Source organism: Thalassophryne amazonica, chromosome 3 (assembly GCF_902500255.1).
Source record: "Thalassophryne amazonica chromosome 3, fThaAma1.1, whole genome shotgun sequence".
Classification (NCBI taxonomy): Eukaryota; Metazoa; Chordata; class Actinopteri; order Batrachoidiformes; family Batrachoididae; genus Thalassophryne; species Thalassophryne amazonica.
In genome coordinates this window covers 79,862,799-79,888,482 of record NC_047105.1, presented here as the reverse complement: position 1 = coordinate 79,888,482, position 25,684 = coordinate 79,862,799, and the positions used below count along the sequence as shown (strand labels likewise).

The window sequence follows — 25,684 nt, the reverse complement described above, 5'->3', positions numbered from 1 at the left end:
TTGTTTGAATTACTAATCATTAATTTACTAAAGGAAGCTCCATTAAGATCACAATCTTGTTGAGAGAAACACATGTTGAACAGGAAGCGTCACACTGACCACAGATCCTCTCTGGAGAATGGAGCCTACGTGTGTCCGTCTGCAGTTTGTCTTTGTTTCATGCTGCATCAAATGTTCAAAGAGGCTTTTCAGGACAGAATGACTTCACACTGAAGCAGTTGCTACAGTCTCTCATCTGTCTGACCCCACAACGAGCAGACTGCGCACCGCTGCCCGCGCAAAGTAATGGCCTCACTCGTTTTTTGCAAAAGCGTTTTGCATTTCCACTTTCAATCTTATCACAGCCGTAGGTTTTGCATAATTCACTGCGGTTTTTTTTTGTATGACGTTGTTCCTCCTTGTCCTTAATTTATTTTAAACACGAGATTCATTCCTTTTTGCTACTTTTTTGTCCCGTCTGGTTTTTTCTCTGTTTTATCACTCCTTAGGCGGAGTTAATCTCTCTTTTCCACGTCGCTAGACCTGATCGCCTCCTCATCAAGCAGACAAATGCATATGCAAGTACATACACACACACACACACACACACACACACACACACACACACACACACACACACACACACACACACACACACACACACACACACACACACACACACACTCGGCTGCAAAGCAGCGAGTTGGGGAAATAATTAAGAGATAATTAAGGTCTTTTTAATGATTTGATTCAGTGGCTCTGTGCATTAAGAGCATGTGTAAGTGAGGCGCTCACCTCTCCAGCCTATTACCGTGACCTTGACTTTAGTGAACACAGAAGGAAAGAAAGGCAGAGCAGCTGTAGCATTAAGTAAAAGGTTAGAAGATACTTAAAGGTTAGTGTGCGCGCACGCATGCAAACAAACCCACACACGCAAATGTGTGTCCATGCTGCGCTGCAGTGGGCCGTAAACCTTACTTTCACAATGCTGTATTGCCATGGGGATATGAAATTTAATGCTTCAGTGAGTGATATGTGAGTGTTTGCGTAAAAGTGCCTGATTTGCAGATATTCACACTGTGGTTAATTAAGTGGGAGAGCAATGTTAAACTCAGTGGTTTTAATAGCTGGAGTAAAAGCTGGGTGTGCGTCTTATCAACCCCCTTTTCTCCTTGTCTCAATTTTCCTCGTTAGAGAGAGAGAGAGAGAGAGAGAGAGAGAGAGAGAGAGAGAGAGAGAGAGAGAGAGAGAGAGAGAGACGGGGGGGGGGGGGGACGAGCTGGTGAAGAGGTTCTTAGACGTCTGTTTCCAGAAAGCCAACACATTTCACATTTCCATTACGATACATGTTGTCAGATCTTCCAACTGCAATTTTTACATGCCTAAAGCTACCGTTTCCTTATTAAATCTAGCGTCTGCTCTGTGTGTTTTCTAGCTGTCCCCGATGCTGCAATTACTCGTCTATCTCTGCGTGGTTAATAGCCCTCTTCACAGCATTTACAAGGTTAGGTGTGTGTTTTGCATGTGTAGGTAGGAGGTCACTGAGTGGCGTGGCCCAATATTTGACAGATCTGCTGCAGCTCGAGAGTGTTTATTGTTTTGTGTCGACATGGCAACCGCTCTATCACCTGCCTGGCATCATCGTGGTCCTGAATCACTATGATTCACCGGGTGATTCTAAAATGCTTACAAATGTGTGTGTTTGCCTGCAAGCAGGAGCATGCACGCTCTCCGAGCAACGAGGAGGCACTCCAAATGACAATGTGCATACAAGTGGATTTGTGGACGTGTTTATCTTCAAAGATCTCCGAGCATTCAATAAAACATAATCACGCCCAGTGTGTGTCAGCACCTACTAAAACAGACGCATTCAAACACGCCAGCCTGAGACTGCCTTGGAGCAGTGTGTGTTTGTTACCTGCTGTAGCATCAGCGCCTGCTGTTGCTGCAGAAGGGCCTGGAGCTGAGGGGGAGACAGGATCTGCTGCATCTGCTGAGGAGTGATCATCTGTGGGTTCATCATAGCCATGGACACAGGCACCTGGAGACACAGTAGACACAGACACACATAAACTTTACATTCTGACAACACTTAAATAGTACAACTGTAACTTGCAGATTTAAAAAGTTTGTTTTGTTTATAATTTGCTTGAAAAGGCTTCAAAGCATGACTGTAGCTGCAGCTGAAGGCTCAGTTCTAAGCAAATTATAAGGGTCACTCAGAGTGCACCGTATGCAAATTCACACTCACTCACTCATCTTCAACCACTTACTCCAATAAAGGGTCACCGGGGGGCTGGAGCCTATCCTAGCAGTCATAGGGCGTGAGGCGGGATATAGCCTGAACAGGACGCCAGTCTGTTACAGGGCCACATATTGACAAAAAACACATTCGCACCTATGGTCAATTTAAAGTTTCCAATCCACCTAACCTGCATAACGTTGGATGTGGATGTGAAAAAAGAACCGATTTAAAAAAAAAAGCATTACAATTGGTCAAACCTGAATTAATTAAGTTGTATGAACTTAAGTTTGTAAGTTAGATCAAAATCTATTGAATGAATTAAATTGTATGAACTTAAGTTTGTCTTAAGTTCAGTGCGGGAGGAAGCCGGAGCACCCGGAGGGAACCCACGTAAACACGGGGAGAACTCCACATAGAAAAGTCACAGATGGGAATCAACCCCATGACCTTCTTGATGTGAGGCAACAATACTAACCACTAAGCCACCGTGCTATTTTGCAAATTAATTTGTTGTGATTAATATATACTACAATATATAGTTTAATAGATGTTATAAGTTTAATGCATGCTGGCTCAAAATAGATTGAGTAAAACAAGGTCAAACCCAAGGTCACTGTTCATGTGACAAATATAAAGGTGATGTATGACTTCATATAAGTGATTAATGGGAATCACAGGAGTGTCTTTAAATAATTCCTCAAAATATCAACACTAAATTTTTCCCATGTACAAGCAGTGAGACAAAACTTTGACCTCGACCTTCAATTGATTTTTTTTTTTTCCTAAATCAAATCACTTTGCTCTTGGTGGACTGTCAGTTGTTTCACCAACTTTGGTCCAAATCAGATCAAAACTGTTTTCACTTAAAGTACTTTGTTCTCACTCACACACAGTGTACATGTGAACACACACACACACACACACACACACACACACACACACACACACACACACACACACACACACGCACACACACATATACACACACACGCACACACACACAAACACACAACAGAAACCCTGCCCTGTGTGGGTGTACATAACCTGAATGCAGACACAGAAGGTGTAATGTTCAGTTGTAGTGGCACACAGGTTCGGGGGAAGACACGGATCAGAGTTACATAATCAAAAAAAAAAATGCAACTCATCAAAAAATAAAAGTGCATTACACATACATTCAGTGAAAGTTGGGAATACGATGAGGATTTTCCCACAGTGGAGTTCTGTTGGGCTCTTTTCTTTTCTGGGGTCTTGCTTTAGCTTGTTGACAGCTTGATGAATTGCTCATTCCATCTTCATTAATCGTTTAATCTTTGGTACGTAGTGCTTGTAAACAGATAAAACCACATACACTTCTCCACTTTCAGAAAAGGAAAAATTCTGATCTAAAGCTGAGCTGTCAACTTCTAAGAGCTGTGTGGACCTCCAATGGGAAAACACACCATGTTCCACCCTCCATCCTAAGTGAAAGGCATGGTGGAGGCAGCACTGTGGTGTGGGGAAGCATCTCAGACAGCTTACCAGCACAGAGGGCCACATAAATGCAGTGAATTATGCTGTTGTGGCACAAAACCAGAAGATGCACAAACAAAATACTGTGTGAATAATTTTGTTTTTTATATTTTAAAATAGATTATTAGATTCAGTAGATACTAAAATAGATTGTTTTGTCGACATCTGTTTTCACATTGAAAGTATAGGTCTTGAGTAAGTGTCTGCACCATGTACCAACCAGCTGAATGTACAGTAGAACAAGAGGAAGATCTTTTGTTTGCATGGCGCCTTTTCACATGTGAAGTCGCAGAGTGCTTTACAGAGTTAAGTATGTATAAATGTAACCTCCTCCCATCCTCCAGATTGGTTTTGTGTATTGTTTATAAATCTTTAAAAACTTGCAATAAAAATAAAGTAATAATAATAAAAAAGAAATTACAGGTGTTAAATTTTTAAATTGTAAAAAATAAAACCCAATAATAATAATAATTATAATACAAATCTGGAATTTTTAACTTATAAAACAATAAAAAAAGAACTAAATGCCCAACAGGTGAAAATTATTTATAGGCCGTGTAGTAGTTTTATTACTTCTTTTCCCTCTGTTTAGATGCAAATGGCACTGAAATTCTAACATATGGAACATAATCAGATTGTTAAATTGCAATACTTGGATGAGGCTACAAATCCCAGTTTTTATCAGGTGATTACCAAGTATATCAGAACATTTGTTGGTGCAACATGTGTAAAATGTGGAATTGTCAATTAGGGCTAGGTGAAAAAAAGATTAAACACCAGACAAACGCACCAATGCAACATCGCGTGCACATGGGAATATGATGCACTTATTGTAATGACAATAAATCATCATCATCATCATCTTGTTGACACTTTGTGCAACTAGAATGGTGCTGTTTAAAATAAAATAAAAAGCTATTTTCTGTGACAACAGGCAGAGATAAAGGGCCAGATATGTAATCTCCGTATGAAATTATATATATATATATATATATATATATATATATATATATATATATATATATAAAACATTCTTATCTGCTAACTATAAACACATGATTAAGATGGCTGTGATTCTCTTTCCACACAGTCAAGCCTGGCTAAGAAGAAAGGAACAACAAAGTGGCTATCTGATGTGATGTCTATCGCCACAGATAGCGCTGCAGGCAGACAGACAGAGAGACTTGATGTTGGGTGCAGATGCGTCGTGCAAGCACTCATAAACACACATGAACATGCACACTTTGTACACAGAGATGGGTACAGATGCTAATCTGATAATAAACAGACAGCCAAAGTGAAGACGTAATAATATCTGCGTAAATAAAAATTCGATGCATGCATAAATGTAGACGTGTACAGAAAAAGTCACAATGCAGGACAAATGCTTTTGAAATAATATTATGGTTGAGAAATCAATAAGAAAAGGGAGTCTGGGAGGTGAAGTGTTTACAGCCTTTGCTACACATCATTAAAACATGCTGTCTACTCAATAGACAGATTCCTGTGTGTTAAAAGTGACGGCTGTTTTACAGAGACATACGTGGGTGAGTTATTGTCCCTGAAACTGACCATTTATCTGTATTCCCTGCACTGTGAAACAACAATCTCTCCCAGTTAAATCCTATGACTCTGTGCATGAGGAGTGCCAGAAAGTGCAGTCTGTCTCCTCAGCTCCTGAGGGGATTAAATGTAGTGAGTGTGACGGGAAAATATCATGAAGGAGATCCGGTAAAGCAAGAAGGTGGAGCAGAGCAGCCAGAGGTCTGGCAGACGAAAGCAGAAAAGCAGCACCTTGTGTGTGCTGTAGGTGCAGAATCCTGTGCTACTGTACCAGTGGTTATTGTGTGTCTGAAGCAGCTCACACCTGCCTGAGTATACACCTTGGGTGAGTTCCCCAAGCAGCTCTCATCTGGCTACGTTTGGTGCAGAGGTTTGCAAAAGAAGCACATCGGTTGGAAACAGTCAGGAGAAAGTTTTTTTTTTTTTTTTTTTTTTTTTTTTTTAACTAAATCTTGGTCATACTTCCAGCCACCTTAGTTGACTTGTGCTCAGCTCGAGAGAGCTCAACAGAAGGCTCGACGTGGTTCAGCTTAACTCTGGGGTATATCTCATACTCAGCTTGGGTGAGCAGAAGGTATCTCTATCCATGCAGAGCATGAAAGCTGGATGCTGAGTTGTGTTGTGCTCATACCAATCCACCCAAGCAGAGCGGGAGTTAAGCCAAAGCAGCTGGGAGTATGACCAAGCTCCTGAAAATCGGGACATGTTCAAGTCCCACACATATTTCACCAACTTTTTCCAACTTGTGATGAGCATTTGGCTTTTGTGTGTACACACCATTTAAAAATGAGGCCTCCAATCAGGTTGATGAATTTTTAAGTAAAATACAGAAACCTTAATTGCCTCAGCCTACCCCTTTACTGCTCCAAAGCCCAGATAAATTAGGATGGTTTAACATCAAAATGAGTATCTGGCTGTCACAACAACCCCAGCACAACAATCTCACAAAGAAATGGTAAAAACTGACCAGTAAATGCAAAGAAACATGACTTCCCAGCTTGTGCAAATGGATTCACACCATCTGAACCCTCAAAGTGCTGCCCTGCATCAGTTCTTTATAATCTAAAAAGTAGGAAAGCAGGTGCTTTTGAATGCAGAATGCATGCAGTTTCTGACTCAAAGTCACCTGCACCAGTTAGCATCAGCTAATTAGTCAAGTCTGGGAGCATGTGCTGGTGCCTCCCTTGCAACATCCACAACACCTCCTGGATGACAACCACTCAGGCAACTTGTCCATCCCCATATCTCTAAAACAGTCATCTTTCTGTCACAGCCAGGTGAAATATGGGCATCTCCTTGGCCTTCTCCAGCCGCTGGGGTCCTCAATACTCAGGCATCTATGTGCTGCATCATGCAGAGAAACACACCACATGGCCAAAATTTATAAGCTGGTACTTCCTCATAATGCAAGTGATACTCCTCATCTTAGTGTCCTCATATAACCATTTGCTTGATACAAAGTGATTCCAACAGTACCCAAGGATCCTCCAAGAGACCTGATACCAAAGACATCTGATCTCCAGCTTAGGTCACTGGTTAGCATCTAAGTCTCACAATCATGCAGTCAAAGAGGATGCACAAGGACCCTAAAGATTTGGACATTCGTTCTGCTGTAACGATATATTTTGCTAATTAGCATCAACATGAAATCCGAATGAAGTAAATCAATGCTGTTGTTGTTTTTGGTTGGTAAGGATCACAGCTCAGCAACTCAAATAGCAGAAATAGCAGAACTGTGATTTTTTTTTCTCCCTCGTGCAATATAATATTCCTCTCCTACGGAACTTTCTTTATATTTGCAGTTAGTGTCGTACATCTTTGCACATTCCTCTTATTTCGTATTTTGTATATTGTGTACAGTTTTTTGCTTTCCTTCATTCTCATTATTCTATTCTGTTTTATTTCAACTCTATCATTTATTTATCATAAACCACTGCACTGAAAAGAGAGCTGCTACTTTTTTAATCTCGTTATACTTTGTACTGCGTACACTGTAAAATGACAGTAAAAGGATTCTGATTCTGATTCAAATCATCTGAGCTGTAAGTGTGCAAATAAATGTACGTGTGTGCATGTGTGTTAGCTGAGAGAAGACAGAGTCACAGCGGGGTGAGTTGGGCACAGGGTGGCATTGTGGCAGAGGAGGCAGCAGGGTAGCTAGTAAGGTGTGGGTGGAGATGGCTGCCGCTTGGCGTCATGCCAGCTTGCCCCCGCCGTGGGGCTTTGTCACGCTAAGCTTCCAAATGAAAAGCTGTAATTAATTGCTCTTGTGCATCCTATTCTTCCTGCCTGACAACTCATACATTCTATTTTATACACACCGCCACTGACATTTTTAAGTCACAGGCATAATAATTACTGGAGTTATAGCACCTTTCTGCGTGTTGGCTGACGCGCTGACGAGAGAGCCAAACGTGTGTGCAAGTGCATGTGCCGCACTGTATGTGTGCGCATGTGGGGGTGTTGCCTTCGTGCGTGCACACGCATGCGTACGTGCGCACACATATGCACGTGTTTGAGGCTGAATGTTGAGTAGTTAAGGTTTGACGCTATTAATTGCCCCTATAATCTAATATCACAAAGCGTGGTGATTATGGAGCATGCGTTGCCACCGCCATACAACACCGCCAGCCTGAGAGAGTGCCGGCGCAAAACAAAAGCCTCACCATTAGCGATTTGACGGGCCAGGACAAAAGCGCCTCACAATGCGGAATTATATTTTCATTCGGCTTTGTCTCTGCCGGTGAATGATTTCTCCCCTTTCATTGGACTGTGAATAGGGAGAGTCTGAAAGGCCGGGCAATTTGAAGTCAGCCATTTATTAAATGCATTTAATTTTTTTCCCCCTGCTGTCGTCCTTTCTTTTTCATGTTGCATGTTAATTTAAAAGAGAGATGTGGTAGATTAGTGAGAGAGAGGTGAAGCTGGGGTGGGGGGTAGCTGGAAAAGGAGAGAGGAGGGATAATATTTAAATGGAAGATAGGAAGGGAGGGATGGAGGAATGAAGGAAATTGTGGTTAAAAAGTGAATCAGAAAACAACCCTGCCCAGCCTTTGAAGAAAACGTTGGCTCCGGCCTGTGGCGAAAACTGCAACGTCAACATCATCATTCAATGAGAGTCTGATGACCGCTAATGAAGATTTCAAAACCTACGCTGCTCCCCTCATCATTAACGAAGGGAGAAACGTGAAAGAATCTGTTGCAAGGGGGCGCGCATTTATGTACAGGGAGACACGCAAACTGCTGAAGTGTCGCCAGTTGACAGAGGTCAACTCCATCCGTGAAAAAGAGGGAGCTGGGGGAGGTGAGGAGAAGCTGGAGACAGCTCTGTCGTTTACAGAGTGTGGAGGAGTAATTAGAGGGGTTGTTTGAAGAGGGAGTTTAACTGATTAACAAAGGAAGAGAAGGAGCGAGGGAGTGCCAGAAAGATGGGAAGGAGAAGGAGGAGAAAGGCATGGAGTCCCAGAAGGGTGAGGAGAAAGGAAGAGGGGTATGTAACTTGCATTTCAATGAGGCTACATCCCGCTCTCCTCTCCTCCCTTGATGACTTTTCATTCTAACAAGGAGGGAAGCCCCACTTTCCATTTCAGATGAAACCTCGGGAACAGAAGGAGGAAGTGAACTGAAATTAAACTGTGTTTATATCGAGACCAGTTGGTTACATGCTGCAACGTCAACAGGACTTCACACCTGCTGCGTGGTGTTTTTGTTTTTTTTTGTACATGAACCCACAGAATTCCATTTACAATAAGGTAAATTTGGGTGACAAATTAACAAACATGGAAATTAAAAGAATAAGAGTCAGATGAGCCCTCTAGCACGTTTGATGCAGATAAAACTACTTATTCAGTCATTTTACCCCATACTGGCTCAAAATCTGCAGCACTTGTCTGTGTGTATGTGTTTGATGGTGGTGAGTGGTGAGAAGAAAGGAGGCCATAATCAGAATCTAAACAGGCTCTCAGTCTAAATGATGCAGGCTCTGCCTCTGGGTCTGTGGGGACATGGAGGAGAGAGGGATAATTGAAAAAATGACAAGGAGAAACCAGAGAAAGCCTGACACAGACCTCCTCCCCTCCTCCTAAGCCCCCCTCTCCTGGTAGGAGCAAACCCCAGTGCTGTTTATCCTTGTCACAAAGCATTACCACCTCACCCTGGAAGAAGTGCCGGCCGCTCTGCTTTGCTCGCTTGTCTCACGGATACTAATGGCCAGGTGTCTACACATACACTGACACTGTCTTATTACTTACCCAAATTCCTACAATCATGCTTATAGTTGACATCTTCAGAATGTGTTATCAATAATATAACAATCATAAAGCTATATATATATATATATATATATATATATATATATATATATATATATATATATATATATATATATATATACAACCTCTGGCAAAAATTATGGAATCACCGGCCTTCAGTTGTTTAATTTTGTAGAAAAAAGCAGATCACAGACATGACACAAAACTAAAGTCATTTCAAATGGCAACTTTCTGGCTTTAAGAAACACTATAAGAAATCAAGAAAAAAAGATTGTGGCAGTCAGTAACGGTTATTTTTTTAGACCAAGCAGAGGAAAAAAATATGGAATCACTCAATTCTGAGGAAAAAATTATAGAATCACCCTGTAAATTTTCATCCCCCAAATTAACACCTGCATCAAATCAGCTCTGCTCATTGACATTGACCCTATGCCATGACATTGACCCTATGTGTCTTTTTGCAAGGAATGTTTTTGCAGTTTTTGCTCTATGGCAAGATGCATTATCATCTTGAAAAATGATTTCATCATCCCCAAACATCCTTTAAATTGTCCAAAATATCAACGTAAACTTGTGCATTTATTGATAATGTAATGACAGCCATCTCCCCAGTGCCTTTACCTGACATGCAGCCCCATATCATCAATGACTGTGGAAATTTACATGTTCTCTTCAGGCAGTCATCTTTATAAATCTCATTGGAAAGGCACCAAACAAAAGTTCCAGCATCATCACCTTGCCCAATGCAGATTCGAGATTCATCACTGAATATGACTTTCATCCAGTCATCCACAGTGCACAATTGCTTTTCCTTAGCCCATTGTAACCTTGTTTTTTTCTGTTTAGGTGTTAATGATGCCTTTCGTTTAGCTTTTCTGTATGTAAATCCCATTTCCTTTAGGCGGTTTCTTACAGTTCGGTCACAGACGTTGACTCTAGTTTCCTCCCATTCGTTCCTCATTTGTTTTGTTGTACATTTTTCGATTTTTGAGACATATTGCTTTAAGTTTTCTGTCTTGATGCTTTGATGTCTTCCTTGGTCTACCAGTATGTTTGCCTTTAACGACCTTCCCATGTTGTTTGTATTTGGTCCAGAGTTTAGACACAGCTGACTGTGAACAACCAACATCTTTTGCAACATTGCGTGATGATTTACTCTCTTTTAAGAGTTTGATAATCCTCTCCTTTGTTTCAATTGACATCTCTCGCGTTGGAGCCATGATTCATGTCAGTCCACTTGGTGCAACAGCTCTCCAAGGTGTGTTCACTCCTTTTTAGATGCAGACTAACGAGCAGATCTGATATGATGCAGGTGTTAGTTTTGGGGATGAAAATTTACAGGGTGATTCCATAATTTTTTCCTCAGAATTGAGTGATTCCATATTTTTTTCCTCTGCTTGGTCTAAAAAAGTAACCATTACTGACTGCCACAATCTTTTTTTCTTGATTTCTTATAGTGTTTCTTAAAGCCAGAAAGTTGCCATTTGAAATGACTTTAGTTTTGTGTCACGTCTGTGATGCTTTTTTTCTACAAAATTAAACAACTGAATGAACATCCTCCGAGGCCGGTGATTCTATAATTTTTGCCAGGAGTTGTATATACACAGTGGTGGGCACAGATAACCAAAAAATTAACTTCGATAACAGATAATCAGATAACTGAAAAGTTATCTTTGATAAAGATAAACCGATAAACCACCCAAAAATGTATTGGAAGTTACAGATAATCGATAACCGATAAATTCCAGTATTGGCTCTGGTACATTTGCAATTACTAAGAAGCTGAAATTGACTTTTAACACGATCGCTTTTGAAAGCATCAAAAGCGAAAAAAGACCCAAAGAATGAGACAGTATTTCCATATTTGACCATGCTGCCCCCTATAGGAAGCTGCACAGAAGAATCCTGAGAGCACCCACAAAATGAGCTCTCTACTAATCATAATGCTCCGGTCAGGCAGAGGTCTTGAAAAATAAAGTCATACTAACTTATGGTTTTGTGAAAATACTGATAGAATAACTCCATTAATGTCAATTCTGTCATTTGTACAAAGTTAAAATATAACATATATCTTTTAATCAGGGCCGGCCCAAGCCTTTATTGGGCCTTAAGCAGAATTTCATTTGGGGGCCCCCCTACCATCACCTCAGCACCAGATGCCTCATTATTCCATAGGCTACACTGTTATGTGTGTAACGTACCCACAATCATTAGCATTATTTGTAATTATCTTACATCATACAGGTGTCATTCTTGTTTTTAACCTTAAAGGGGTAGCAAACTCATAAATATGTTTTAATTAACTTCTACATACAGCGTGATGTATAAGTATGGCTCATTAATTTAACTATTTGAAAGTAACATCAGCAGGCAGGAGACTGCATTTATAGTAAACACGTTAAATAGTTTAATTTCTTTCAGATGTGCAATGGTGTGCAAAATGTTCAATATCCAAATACAAAATAGAATCAAATGACATTCACATTATCTTACAGAAAAATAAAGTTGTAATCAAAATTAAATACTTAAATAATAAATACAATACTTAAATAATCTCCAAAATGAACATAGAAATCCACAACATAACAGCAATGTGTGTGCATAGCAATGTACAAACATTGCACTGGGGGCTATTGCTTTAACTTTGGCCTGCAAACCATTGAGAGCTGAGCTACTTTTCCACACCTTTTGCACCAAATTAACCTGAGGAGTTGATCTGCCCTGCTGTTTAACTCTTTTTCTTCGTAAGGAAGACTATCAAATGGCTTCGCCAAAATCCGGTCCACAACATTCAAATTGTCTGCCATTATGTGCAGCTTGCTACCTAGCTAGCTCGCTAGCTGGGACTGGCGCGAGGCTAGTAGTGAAGTGTGTCCACCTGTGAGTGCTTTGTAGTGATGTTAAGCTCGAGTCAGTCTGCTCGACACAGCATCGAGCTTTTTGAACCAGAAGTGTCAGTGAACAGCGTTTCGAGCACGCCCCCATCACGTGACCACTGCAAGCGAGGCCTCGTTACGTCACACAAAGTCTCCGGTTCAACTCAAAACAGAATGAAAATGCTCCCACAGATGTTTACACCAAAAGATCGCTGATTCGCTCATTTCACTGTCAATCAAAAAGGGATTCAGCCTCAGACAGATCATCCAATCATCATGCAGAAGCTGAGCGTCCGGGCCAGCCGAGGCCAGCCCACTGCCCCATAGACCCCCAGACACGCTGAGCATCCGATGGGCGGGACAAAGCCCAGCATTTATCCAATGACTCATCTCGTTTCGCTGCACTCTTTGTGTCGCTATTGAACTCTGTCTGTGGACGCTCAGCGTCCACACTGTTTAAAGCACTGTGAAGCTGCAGTCTTAGAGCAATCGCCTCTGACTTTAAGACACCTAAAGCACTTTACACTAAACGAACGGAGCATTTCGCAAATAATGACAACAAAAATTGTAATATTGAACATGCAAACCTACCTTTGTCTTGTTTTTTCTCGTCTTCCAACTTCTTCTTTTTTCTTTTCTCCGCTCCAGAGGGATAATTTCTTTTCTGAGACATGACTTGCACTCACTTCATTCCTCACGATTAGTCATCGACCACCTGACCCAAGCGGTGCATCTAAATTTGCCCAACGGTGGCAGCAGCCAACAGGAGGCATCAATTAACCTAGTATTGGTATTTTGTCAAAATGAATTTATTTTTTTCGGGTGTAAAACAATTTTGTTTAAATGATTCAATATTATTTTATTTTCATGTATATATTTACTTTTTTATCACAACGTCTCGGTGCTCTCGGGGCCCCCTGGTGGCGTGGAGGCCCTAAGCGACCGCGTAGTTGGCGTATGCCTTGGGCCGGCTCTGCTTTTAATGTTGAATAATGCACTAATTCTGAGGTTTTGTAACAAACACAGACTGCAAAGCATTCTGGGTAAAAGTGCCTCTGCTAAACACTGATTGGTTCAGTCATTCATGTAAACCAACATGTTAATGTGACGTGTGTCGTGTGTTGGTTTAAAGATAAATGTGCTTTTGTAAAATATTCCATTTTTATTTGTAAAAACAGGCATTTTTACGGAGCCCTGGAAGTGTCATCGCAAAATGTTTTGCATGTGGAGACAATGTGTGCGCATGTGTTTTATGATGTTGTAAAATGTGCACTCAATATTAGTAAGTAAGTAAGTAAATTTATTTATATAGTGCCTTTCACAGACATAAGTCACAAAGCACTTCACAGGTTAAAATGCAATAATAAAAACATAGATAAAACAAAGGACAAGGTTAACAACTGGTCAGTTCTGAAAAGCCTTATCTTGACACATAAATGTTGGCTTTACACTGTGCATGTTTTGGCCATTTTTCAGATGATTTTTCATTCGTGCGAGAATTTTTTGGACGGAGTTTCAGGTTAATCGCGCGTCCTGCATCGTGTAGTGGAGTAACAAGCTTTAACATCTCACGACCACCTCCTGCTGCTGGAGAGCTACAAAGCATCCAACCGCAGAGCTGTCTTGTAATGTTTTTTTGTTGTTGTTTTGTTTTTAAACTTAATTTGTAAAAAAAAAGAAAAAAAAAAAGCCATTTGCAAAGCCAAAAAGTTGATTTGACCACCATCTGATATACCGGGTCAAAATAAATAGAACACTGCCATCTACTGGTGCCCAGACGCTTAGTACTTAGGGTGAATACTGTCATGAACACTACTGGCCAGTACATGGCAGTAGCGGCCTTGAAAACTTGCCAAACAAAATTCCAGATAATCCGTCTGCTACATTTAAGATGTGTGGAATTTAAACGCAAATACAATAACGTCTATAAACCCAGAGAATATATTCAGGAGAGTTTTAGGCACTAGAGTTTAATGCTGTTGTCCGTGGAGCCTGAACAGAGTGTCTGAAATGCATTTGTCCTGTCGTGAACGTCTGAGATTACCCTATGCTACCCATAATGCATTGCTGCCAGGCACAGCATGTGCTCACAAAACCTTAAGAATTAGCACATTACTTTAAAACGAAAACATATATCTGATATTTTCACTTTATAAAACTTCAGACACGACTATTTTAAATAACTTGTCCAAAATGAGCAGGTTAAAATTTGAACCATAAGTTAAAAATGTATGCCTCTGGATGACTTGGGTGATATTGCGGTTATATCAGTATGGTGTTAAAGGAAATTTTTTTTTTTTTTTGGGTCACCAGTTCTCCTTTGCCTACAGAGGATAGAGTAGTTTTTTCTGAAAACAGCTCTCTTCTGTTTGCAGAGGGTAGAACAATATACTTATTAGGAAACTTTTAACAGGTAGGTCTCAACTGCTTTTAACTTTTAAAAATGCTTTTCACTGTTCAGCTTGGTTTACTAAGTTATCGGTCTAAAAGTTATCGGTCGGCAATTCATCGGAAGATAATTAGTCCGATGATGGTTTTTAAAGTTATCTAAAAAGATAATCCGATAATGAAAACATTATCTTCGATAATTATCTGTTATCGGATTATCGGAAGTGTGCCCACCACTGTGTGTGTGTGTGTATATATATATATATATATATATATACAGTGAGGAAAATAAGTATTTGAACACCCTGTGGTTTTGCAAGTTCTCCCACTTAGAAATCATGGAGGGGTCTGAAATTTTCATCTTGGGTGCATGTCCATTGTGAGAGACATAATCTAAAAAAAAAAAATCCGGAAATCACAATGTATAATTTTTTTTATAATTTATTTGTATGTTACTGCTGCAAATAAGTATTTGATCACCTATCAACCAGCAAGAATTCTGGCTCTTAGAGACCTGTTAATTTTTCTTAAAGAAGCCCTCTTATTCTGCACTCTTTACCTGTATTAATTGCACCTGTTTGAACTTGTTACCTGTATAAAAGGCATCTGTTCACACACTCAATCAATCACACTCCAACCTGCCCACCATAGCCAAGACCAAAGAGCTGTCTAAGGACACCAGGGACAAAACTGTAGACCTGCACAAGGCTGGAATGGACTACAGGACAACAGGCAAGCAGCTTGGTAGAAGACAACAACTGTTATGATTATTTATTAGAAAGTGGAAGAAAGACAAGATGACTGTCAATCTCCCTCAGTCTGGGATTCCATGCAAGATCTCACTTTGTGGGGTAAGGATCATTCTGAGAAAGCTCAGAACTACACAGGAGGACCTGGTCAATGACCTGAAGAGAGCTGGGACCACAGTCACAAAGACTACATTAGTAACACATGATGCTGTCATGGTTTAAAATCCTGCAGGGCAGCAAGGTCCCCCTGCTCAAGCCAGCACATGTCCAGGCCACATATGAAGTTCACCAGTGACCATCTGGATGATCCAGAGGAGGCAAGGGAGAAGGTCATGTGGTCAGATGAGACCAGAATAAAGCTTTTTGGAATCAACTCCACTTACCATGTTTAGAGGATGAGAAAAACCCCAAGAAAACCATCCCAACCGTGAAGCATGGGGGTGGAAACATCATACTCTGGGGGTGCTCTTCTGCAAAGGGGACAGGACAATTGCACCGTATTGAAGAGAGGATGGATGGGGTCATGTATTGCGAGATTTTGACAAACAATCTCCTTCCCTCAGTAACAGCATTGAAGATGGGTCATGGCTGGGTCTTCCAGCATGACAATACTTATTTTAATACTTATTTTCCTCAGGGAAAAAAAAAAAAAAAAAAAAAAAATATATATATATATATATATATATATATACTCAACAAAAATATAAACGCAACACTTTTGGTTTTGCTCCCATTTTGTATGAGATGAACTCAAAGATCTAAATCTTTTTCCACATACACAATATCACCATTTCCCTCAAATATTGTTCACAAACCAGTCTAAATCTGTGATAGAGAGCACTTCTCCTTTGCTGAGATAATCCATCCCACCTCACAGGTGTGCCATACCAAGATGCTGATTAGACACCATGATTAGTGCACAGGTGTGCCTTAGACTGTCCACAATAAAAGGCCACTAAAAGGTGCACTTTTATCACACAGCACAATGCCACAGATGTCGCAAGATTTGAGGGAGCGTGCAATTGGCATGCTGACAGCAGGAATGTCAACCAGAGCTGTTGCTCGTGTATTGAATGTTCATTTCTCTACCATAAGCCGTCTCCAAAGGCATTTCAGAGAATTTGGCAGTACATCCAACCAGCCTCACAACCGCAGACCACACCAGCCCAGGACCTTCACATCCAGCATGTTCACCTCCAAGATCGTCTGAGACCAGCCACTCGGACAGCTGCTGAAACAATCGGTTTGCATAACCAAAGAATTTCTGCACAAACTGTCAGAAACCGTCTCAGGGAAGCTCATCTGCATGCTCGTCGTCCTCATCGGGGTCTCGACCTGACGCCAGTTCGTCGTTGTAACCGACTTGAGTGGGCAAATGCTCACATTCGCTGGCGTTTGGCACGTTGGAGAGGTGTTCTCTTCACAGATGAATCCCGGTTCACACTGTCCAGGGCAGATGGCAGACAGCGTGTGTGCCGTCGTGTGGGTGAGCGGTTTTCTGATGTCAGTGTTGTGGATCGAGTGGCCCATGGTGGCGGTGGGGTTATGGTATGGGCAGGCATCTGTTATGGATGAAGAACACAGGTGCATTTTATTGATGCCATTTTGAATGCACAGAGATACCGTGACGAGATCCTGAGGCCCATTGTTGTGCCATACATCCAAGAACATCACCTCATGTTGCAGCAGGATAATGCACGGCCCCATGTTGCAAGGATCTGTACGCAATTCTTGGAAGCTGAAAATGTCCCAGTTCTTGCATGGCCGGCATACTCACTGGACATGTAACCCACTGAGCATGTTTGGGATGCTCTGGACCGGCGTATACGACAGCGTGTACCAGTTCCTGCCAATATCCAGCAACTTCGCACAGCCATTGAAGACGAGTGGACCAACATTCGACAGGCCACAACTGACAACCTGATCAACTCTATGCAAAGGAGATGTGTTGCACTGCATGAGGCAAATGGTGGTCACACCAGATACTGACTGGTATCCCCCCCCAATAAAACAAAACTGCACCTTTCAGAGTGGCCTTTTATTGTGGACAGTCTAAGGCACACCTGTGCACTAATCATGATGTCTAATCAGCATCTTGATATGGCACACCTGTGAGGTGGGATGGATTATCTCAGCAAAGGAGAAGTGCTCACTATCACAGATTAAGACAGATCTGTCAACAGTATTCGAAAGAAATAGGTCTTTTGTGCATATAGAAAATGTTTTAGATCTTTGAGTTCATCTCATACAAAATGGGAGCAAAACCAAAAGTGTTGCGTTTATATTTTTGTTGAGTGTATATATATATATATATATATATTGTTCATTTATTGTTATTTACATTAATTATTAAGATACTATTATCTTACGTACAATTTGTACATGGTCAATACAGCACCTCTATCAATCAATCAATCATAAACAATATTTATGTTTTAACTGGCTGCATGTGCATGTGCACATACATGAGCTTCGATTACGTCAGCAAGATTACGTCAAAACTACTGCACGGAATTTGATAAAATTTTCACCACAGACAGATATTAGGCCATGGAAGACTCCATTAAATGTTGGAGGAGATCTGATCCAGATTCTGGATCAAGTTTCACTTTATATAGGCTTTGAAAGATTACATGAAAACTACTTCACGGATTCTCACCAAATTTGCACTACAGATCCATATTAGGCCATGCAAGATGCCACTGAATTTTGGAGGTGATCCGGATCTGGATTGCCGGACATCAGAAGTCTCTGTTTGCTCTTGTTTATACTTATAAATATTATGTCTATACATGGAGGTTAAAACTGTCATTTTGTTTATTTTTTAAAATTTACCAACCACTGTGGGGGAAAAAAAAATGCACATTGACTCTTGGGACTGTTTGGGCCATGAAAGATACACCTGTTTTATTGTCTGTTTTTTTTTGTAGAAGTAAATCAGGTTCCACGGAGTCTTCTGGTCACGGCACTATGATGTACGCAGTCGATGAATGCAGCACTTGAACAATACATCCTCTGAATGTTAGCTTTGTCTTCAATTAGGTTTGTGTTCTACTTGTTTCATATTGAGACAAATTTAGACTCAGCTATCCATCAGTTAGCTTTATATTATGTTGGCTTCATCCTCAGTTAGTTTTACATTCTGTTTGCTGTATATAAAGTCAGATTTGAAATCAGGTAGCTTTTTAGTTAGCTTCACTGTATAAGCATTTAATCCAGTTTGAAACCATGAGTGATGGCGACTCGTGTGATGCAAAATGTATTATTCATATTTGTTTGCAGCAAGATGAAGAGAAGTCAGTGCTCCTCAATCTGATATAACTGTCTTGAATTTAACATACAGATGTTTGGACCAACAGCACTCTTGGTACAAATCATCCATTTCAAAAGTTAAAACGAAGGGTGGTTGAGAGCACAGAGAAACCAGCCCACTGGGCTTGTACATATAGGAACCTGTAGCATGAAAAAGAATTAGAATTCACAGCTTTCCTCTGACGGGAAGGCACTCCATCACAGGTCACTCCCCAGCTGAGGCCCATACCCATTTACTGCTGGGTGGACTGGGACAAAGCAAATGAAATGTCTTCTCCAAGAACACAGAGGTACTTAAAAAAAGGGTTCAATGCAGGAATTCCTTGGCTCATTTGAAAAGTAAAATGTGATTCTCATCATGAAATCCAATGTCAAGTAGCATACACACAAAAACCCCAAAACAAGACTTTTGTTTCTGGTCAGTGTACAGTGTCCATGTGGCTGTCTTAGGTCAGAACAATGTCAACAGAGGGCCCCAAATGCGAGTTTGAGACCTCTGCTCTAACTGCAGCATGTGAGCCTGTGGGAAAGAAAATGTATCCGTACTTATATTCACGGTTTTCTTTGATCTGTCTGCCTGTGTTTTCTGGTGTTGCCATTGGTACACGCTGATGGCTTTCTCTTCATTCAGCCTGGCCAATGACCAGTGTTCAGAGGAACATTTCTCACATGTTTCACACAAAAGGCACTGATAGGAAAAATACGTTTATCCATATGTATGATCCTGCTCTGCAGCTGTATAGAATGCAGCGACGAGCGAGATATAAACAACTTTCAGACTGATATGGTGATTGTGTCTGCAGCTGCTCTGACAACATCATCACGGGTCAGTCAACCTATGTTGATCCTATCAACAAATGGTTCACTGGGAATTGATTCAGGGAAGTAGCCCTGAGAACGTTCTCTTTTTCAGGTAGGTCCGGTTCACAATCACATATTCATATATCGAAGCTTCCAAGCACAACCATAGTGTGATATGTTGGCCAGTGAGTAGCGCCACTGGAACCACTGAGGATTAAAGGCCTTGCTCCACCTTAGTCATAGCAGTGAAGGAACCTGAGACACAGTGGTTTAGCGGAACTACAGTAGAGGTGAGTTTGAGTGCACTTCCATTTTCCTAACTCATCCCCTAATTGTACATTCAGTACACATTGTAATTATATAGATGTCATAGCAGAGTACAAATGTCCTTTCTTCACATACAAACACCTGTTCCGCTCTTTGGTGGTTGTTAGTATTTTACAGCACTGCAAAAATAATATATTATTATTCCCTGTGATTAGTAGGGCATGCACAAAATTACTGGAGTCACTAAGTCCCTGATTGAGTGGATCCACAAAACATCTGTAAAAAATAATATACATTGCTACATAGTTCAGGCTGAAATCTGCATTCCAACAGATACAGCTGAGGACCAGTGAACCTTATCTTTTGGGGCCATGTTGGCATCTCTCAACAAATTTGAAGTTATTATTTTACAGTGCATCCAGAAAGTATTCACAGTGCTGCACTTTTTCTTGAAATGCTGTGTGTACTTTCTGGATGCACCATAGGTATTTGTGGCAGGTATTTATGACAGGCAGGTATTTGTGACAGGCAATTTGTGGAGTCAGGACAAGCTGATGTGAAAGGAAACATGGGTTTTATCATCATTGACCACTCTGATCTGACTACGTCCAACACGTGTTCAAAGCAGACAAATGCATATTAACTGCACCGTGCTCCTTCTTGGTGCATTTGATCCAGGAAGAATTCACCTTATTCATGTTAATTTATTTATTCCTCGCCTATCACCACTATCAAAACTTTCTTCTTTTGGTCCCTGCAGGTAAACCGCTTGCCTTTGTCAATGAAAAAGAAGAGAACACTGGTCAGATACATGGAGAGAGACAGAAGGGAAGAAAGAAGAGAAGCAGAAGAGCTAAGGAGAAAAAAGTTTCCCTGAAAGAAAAAGAGGGGATGCCTACTGTGCTGTGAGCATTGTTTAGAAATCAAGCCCAGGCCTCCATTGATAGTAAAAAAGGGCCCCATTGCACATGGTAAGCACCTCTCCTCTAACTAATCTGCAGCAGAGCCAGGGGCCACATTACTCTGGGGAGCCAATGATGAGTGAAACCAGGTGGGTTTGAAGATGTTTATACCCTCACCTGCATTCAAACAGAAAAGAATGACTAACTGCTGAGTGATGTTTGTGCCTTTAATAAACATAATTTAAAAATGTCCCAGAAAAGATGCACGTGTCAGGGCGAGATCTAAATTTTATTGCAACATTTCAGCTATGTCTTATTAGCTTTTCCATCACAATTATTTTAAAATTAAAGCCCCTTCACACCGGGCCAACGCAGAGTTGCGTAATATGGCGTACCGATTACACCGAGCTTATGCAGGCCAATGTGACAATAAGCTGAGGGACACAAAGGGGTCTGCGAAATGGACGCAAAGAATTAAACACATTTCATTTTTTTCATGGACATTAGTTGTAGAGCACTGGACGCAGTGCTCTATGCAAGTATATGCAACACTCTGTTAGTAAGTCCCTTCGGCTGCTCCCTTGTTTGCACTCGGAGTCGCCACAGCAAATCCAAGGTGGATCTGCATGTTGAATTGGCACAGGTTTTACACCGGATGCCCTTCCTAACGCAACTCCACATTACATGGAGAAATGTGGCAGGGGTGGGATTTGAACCCGGAGCCTTCTGAACTGAAACCAAGCGCATTAACCACTTGGCCACCACCCCTGCTATATGCAACACTCTGTTACTGTATGTAAATCTACGCAATACTGCGCTACTGTACACCATGCCTCCGCAATTGTACGCTACCCTGCGCCAGTCCGGCAACAAATCCTTTTAGGGTTTTTATCAGTACATACCTGCATTGCTAGATTTTATTCATCCCGCTGGACTCTGCTGAACTTTGCTGGCAGTGACGCTTAAAAACCACAGAAGAAGAAGGGGTGGGCCAAAGCTTCCCCCCTGAGTGCAACATAAGCAGTCATTCCTGTGTAATAGATACGTAGCACAACGCAACTCTATGCAGGCCCGGTCTGAAAGGGGCTTAAATTGAAAGTGTGCAGCCTAAGCATGCTAGTCCATCGCAAGTTACTTCCCCCCACTTAAAGCAGGTACCCATTTACAGCTCGATGGACTGAGAGAATGCAGATGAAGTGTCTTGTCCAAGGACACAGACAGGGGGCTTGAGGCACAAACTGTAGTCACACCATAGTATGTAGTATATTGGTAGTCCAACTCCTATCCACCAAACCCACCTGCTCTGAATATCTCATGTCATGTACTGAAAGAACAGATCCACGTCTTGTATGTACATTAGATTACATATCTTGATATAAATTATGATACAGGCTGATTCTGCAAAGAGGAATTGCTCAATATGATGCTAAAAACACTAAATCGCTATGTTACATACGTATTAAAAGCAACTGAATAACCAGATCAGAACACTCCCTAAAATGAGTCAACTTTTCCTTGAAATAAAATCTATATGTAATTTTTTCAATTATCTTTTTCACAATCCGATTAAGAAATGTCAGTGACAAAATAACATCTGTCCTTTACTAAGCGTAATACGAGCGAAGCAACGGGCAGCAACGAAGATCGCTCATGGTCCAGGAAGTCCCAAACAGGAAGTGCCAAATTTAGAGTCCACAGTGAGACAGGAAATGTCAAATGTTGATCACTTCCTAGATCGACACTTCCTGGATTGACAGATGAGATCTTGTGGAATCTCGCAGGAACTCAGTGGCAAGTTCACTATGAAACAGAAAATGTCAAATTTTGAGTCCACAGTGAAACAGGAAATGCCAAATGTTGAACACTTGGGTGTAGCTGGGTTGCACTTCCCTGAACTCTAACTGGACACCCCAGGTGCCACCTGGATGATTGACAGGTCACGGCACCACAGATCTGGTTGAAAAGACCCATTTTGAAATTGGTGACATATATTGACTGCTAGGCCCCTCCTGTACAGTAGTTGGTGTTGTGTTCCACAAAAAGTTCTAATCCCCCATAGTAGAAGAAAAATGTTTGAGCCAGTTTTGAATCTGAACACATCGTCTGAACCACAGATTCCTAGTTATATTGGTGAGTAAACAGCCATTTTCTAATGTCTAAAATTATCTTCCTAAAAACTCAAAATAATAGCAAATCTCTACAACTTGGTATAAATTTAATTAAAAATATAAAATACAGCTTCCTGGTGGAGTGGTGTAGAGGAGGTTTTTCTTAAAAAGAACACCTGAAAGTTCAGCTAATTTGGCCATATTGTGCAGCCCTACTGTAAAGTAGCTTGAAAAGTTTACATCAACATAAAAAAGTGGCAGGGGGTTAAGAGAGGTGTAGTTGGGGGGATTAGGGTTAGATTTTTAGCCATGCATGTGCTCCTCAGAAGTATTTACTGAAAATAAAGTGTGATGGACTTACTTGGTGAGGACTCTTTTTCAGGCATGTAAGATGCAAATAAAGGAAATGTTTAAAATGTTGGCAAGTAAGAGAGCTGTAGTTGGGATAGATTTTTGCCATGCTTAAGGTGCCCTGACACTTGCACGACTTTGATCTGCGCACTTGCACGCACTTCGTCCGATCCCACCCGCTGTGTTCCCAGCTGGATGCCGTGCTTTGTTCCACTCTATGCCCCGCATTGTGCGCTGGATGCTGCGTATATGAAATAAATAATGAATTTTTAGCGGCTTAATCATTTTTTCACAGAGTTGGCTGTTAAAAACGCCTTTAATCACTTCCAGAATCACAGAGGACCGCTCCAGCAGCAACTTTTTTTCTTTCCTCTCTCGTGCGCTGAATGAGGTGGAGAAAGCTTTTGAAACCATCTAAAAAGGTAATTATTTGTCATGTTTGTATTGTAATAGCTTGGTAAAACAGTTGCATGCTAATCCCTTCGTGTGAGCAGATGTAAAACTATGTTTATGATTTTAATAATTTTTAATAATTAATTAATAATAATTAATTTTAACATCTCTGTATAATTATTCAGATGAGCTGTGCTCTAATGCAGTGCGCTGACGCGATCACTCGCACTCATACGCAGTGTTTTTGAATTGTTTGCGTAATGTTCACGTGAAGTTCATGTAATTAATGGGTGATGGAGATTTTGAACATTTCAAAATTTTCGGTTTACAATGAGTTTGAGACGACTTTACTCTCGTGCATGGCAGAGTGCGTGCAAGTGTGTGGATCAAAGTCGTGCAAGTGTCAGGGCACCTTAAGCATGGCAAAAATCTACCCCAACTACAGCCTTTATGCTCCCAGCATATTTACTGAAAATAAAGTGTAACGGACCTAAATGAGATACTTTTTCCAGGCATGTGCGAATGCAAGTAAAGAAAATGCTTAAAGTGGCAGGGGGTTAAGAGGGCCGCAGTGGAGGAGTCTGGGGGGCAAAACCCCCAGACGCATAAGATTTTTGCCATGCTTATGCTCCCAGCATATTTACTGAAAATAAAGTGTGATGGACGTAAATGAGATGGTGAAGACTTTTTCCAGGCATGTGAGAATGCAATAATGAAAATGCTTAAAGTGGCAGGGGGGTAAGAGGACCATAGTTGGGAGCTCTGGGGGCGAAGATTTTTAGTCATGCTAATGCTCTCCAGAAGCATTTGCTGAAAAAAAGTAAATGACATGGTGAGATGCTGAAGAGCATGTCCGTGACATATACATATTAGATGATACCAGATAGTATATTTGTTGTAGAACTGGAGGGGAGCATGGTGATGGAAGTGGTTAGTACAGTTTTGTCTCTTTGACAATGCCCCCAGTTTAAGGCCATCTGTGCCCCATTGACTTTGAACGTGTTGAGTTGTGTCAGGGAGAGCATCCGGTGTATAAGTTCTGCCAAATGAAAATGTGGCTCTATGCCAGTGTCGCAGACTGAAAAGTCAACCCCTAAATATTGGTGTGCCCTGCCTCCACTGCGTATGTGTCATTTCGGAGCTCAGCCGCTCGTCTAAGAGAGTCTCTTCACCCAAAGCGATCAAAGGGAATAATGTGATTTTTAACCATCAGATGACAAAATAAAACCTCTTAAATCATTCTAAAGTCAGTTTTAAGCAGAAACAAGGTCGTTTTAAGCAAATGAAACAAAACAAAACTGACAATTTCATCATGTTGTGTAATTTCAAGTTGAATTTACTTGATGCATTGTACGTATTATACACAGGTGTGAGTTTAGTTGTTAAATGTGAAGGATGGTGGTTGTCACTGGATAATGCATGAATGTAAGGACAGCTGAATGAAGGCGTATTGAAAAGAGAAGTGTGCAGCTAAGAACAGGGCTTTGGGCTCTCAGGCCTTTTGATGGTGAGCTGGGACTTGTTCTGCACTCTGCAGGGACCTCTCTGACAGACGCCATGGACACACGGACACACACACACACACAATAATAGTATACACATGCGGATGCACATAATGCACATAGCTCTCCCTGACAAGGTTCAGACAAATGAAAAAAAAAACTTCAGAAAGGACAGTGAAAGACCAGCAAGTTCAAGTGGAAAATCCCCCCCACTCCTCTTTCACCTTCCCCTCCACTCCTCCCTCCCTTCTCGTTCCCTCAGCCATCTAACGCCCCAGTGCTTCAGAATAAAAATGACAACACGTTTCCAGAAACACACACACAGACATGCACACTCTCCGAGCACTTCATTGGGAAGTGTGAGAGGCCGTTATCGACCATATTTCATTACTGATTTCACTCATGTTTCAAATCACAAAATAAGAGTTTCACAGTTCAGTGGCTAGACCCAAACCCTCCTCTCCA

The 25,684-nt window shown here is 41.2% G+C and overlaps 1 protein-coding gene across 4 annotated transcripts in view; it reads right to left on the bottom strand.

Moving 5' to 3' along the window:
- foxp4 (forkhead box P4) overlaps window positions 1-25,684 on the bottom strand; it is a 271,351-nt gene that overhangs the window by 106,095 nt on the left and 139,572 nt on the right. For all 4 annotated transcript variants that reach the window (XM_034166924.1, XM_034166923.1, XM_034166926.1 and 1 more), the window contains exon 4: window positions 1,898-2,020. In XM_034166924.1, coding sequence (XP_034022815.1) covers window positions 1,898-2,020 — 123 coding nt within the window. The remainder of the gene's footprint in view (window positions 1-1,897; window positions 2,021-25,684) is intronic.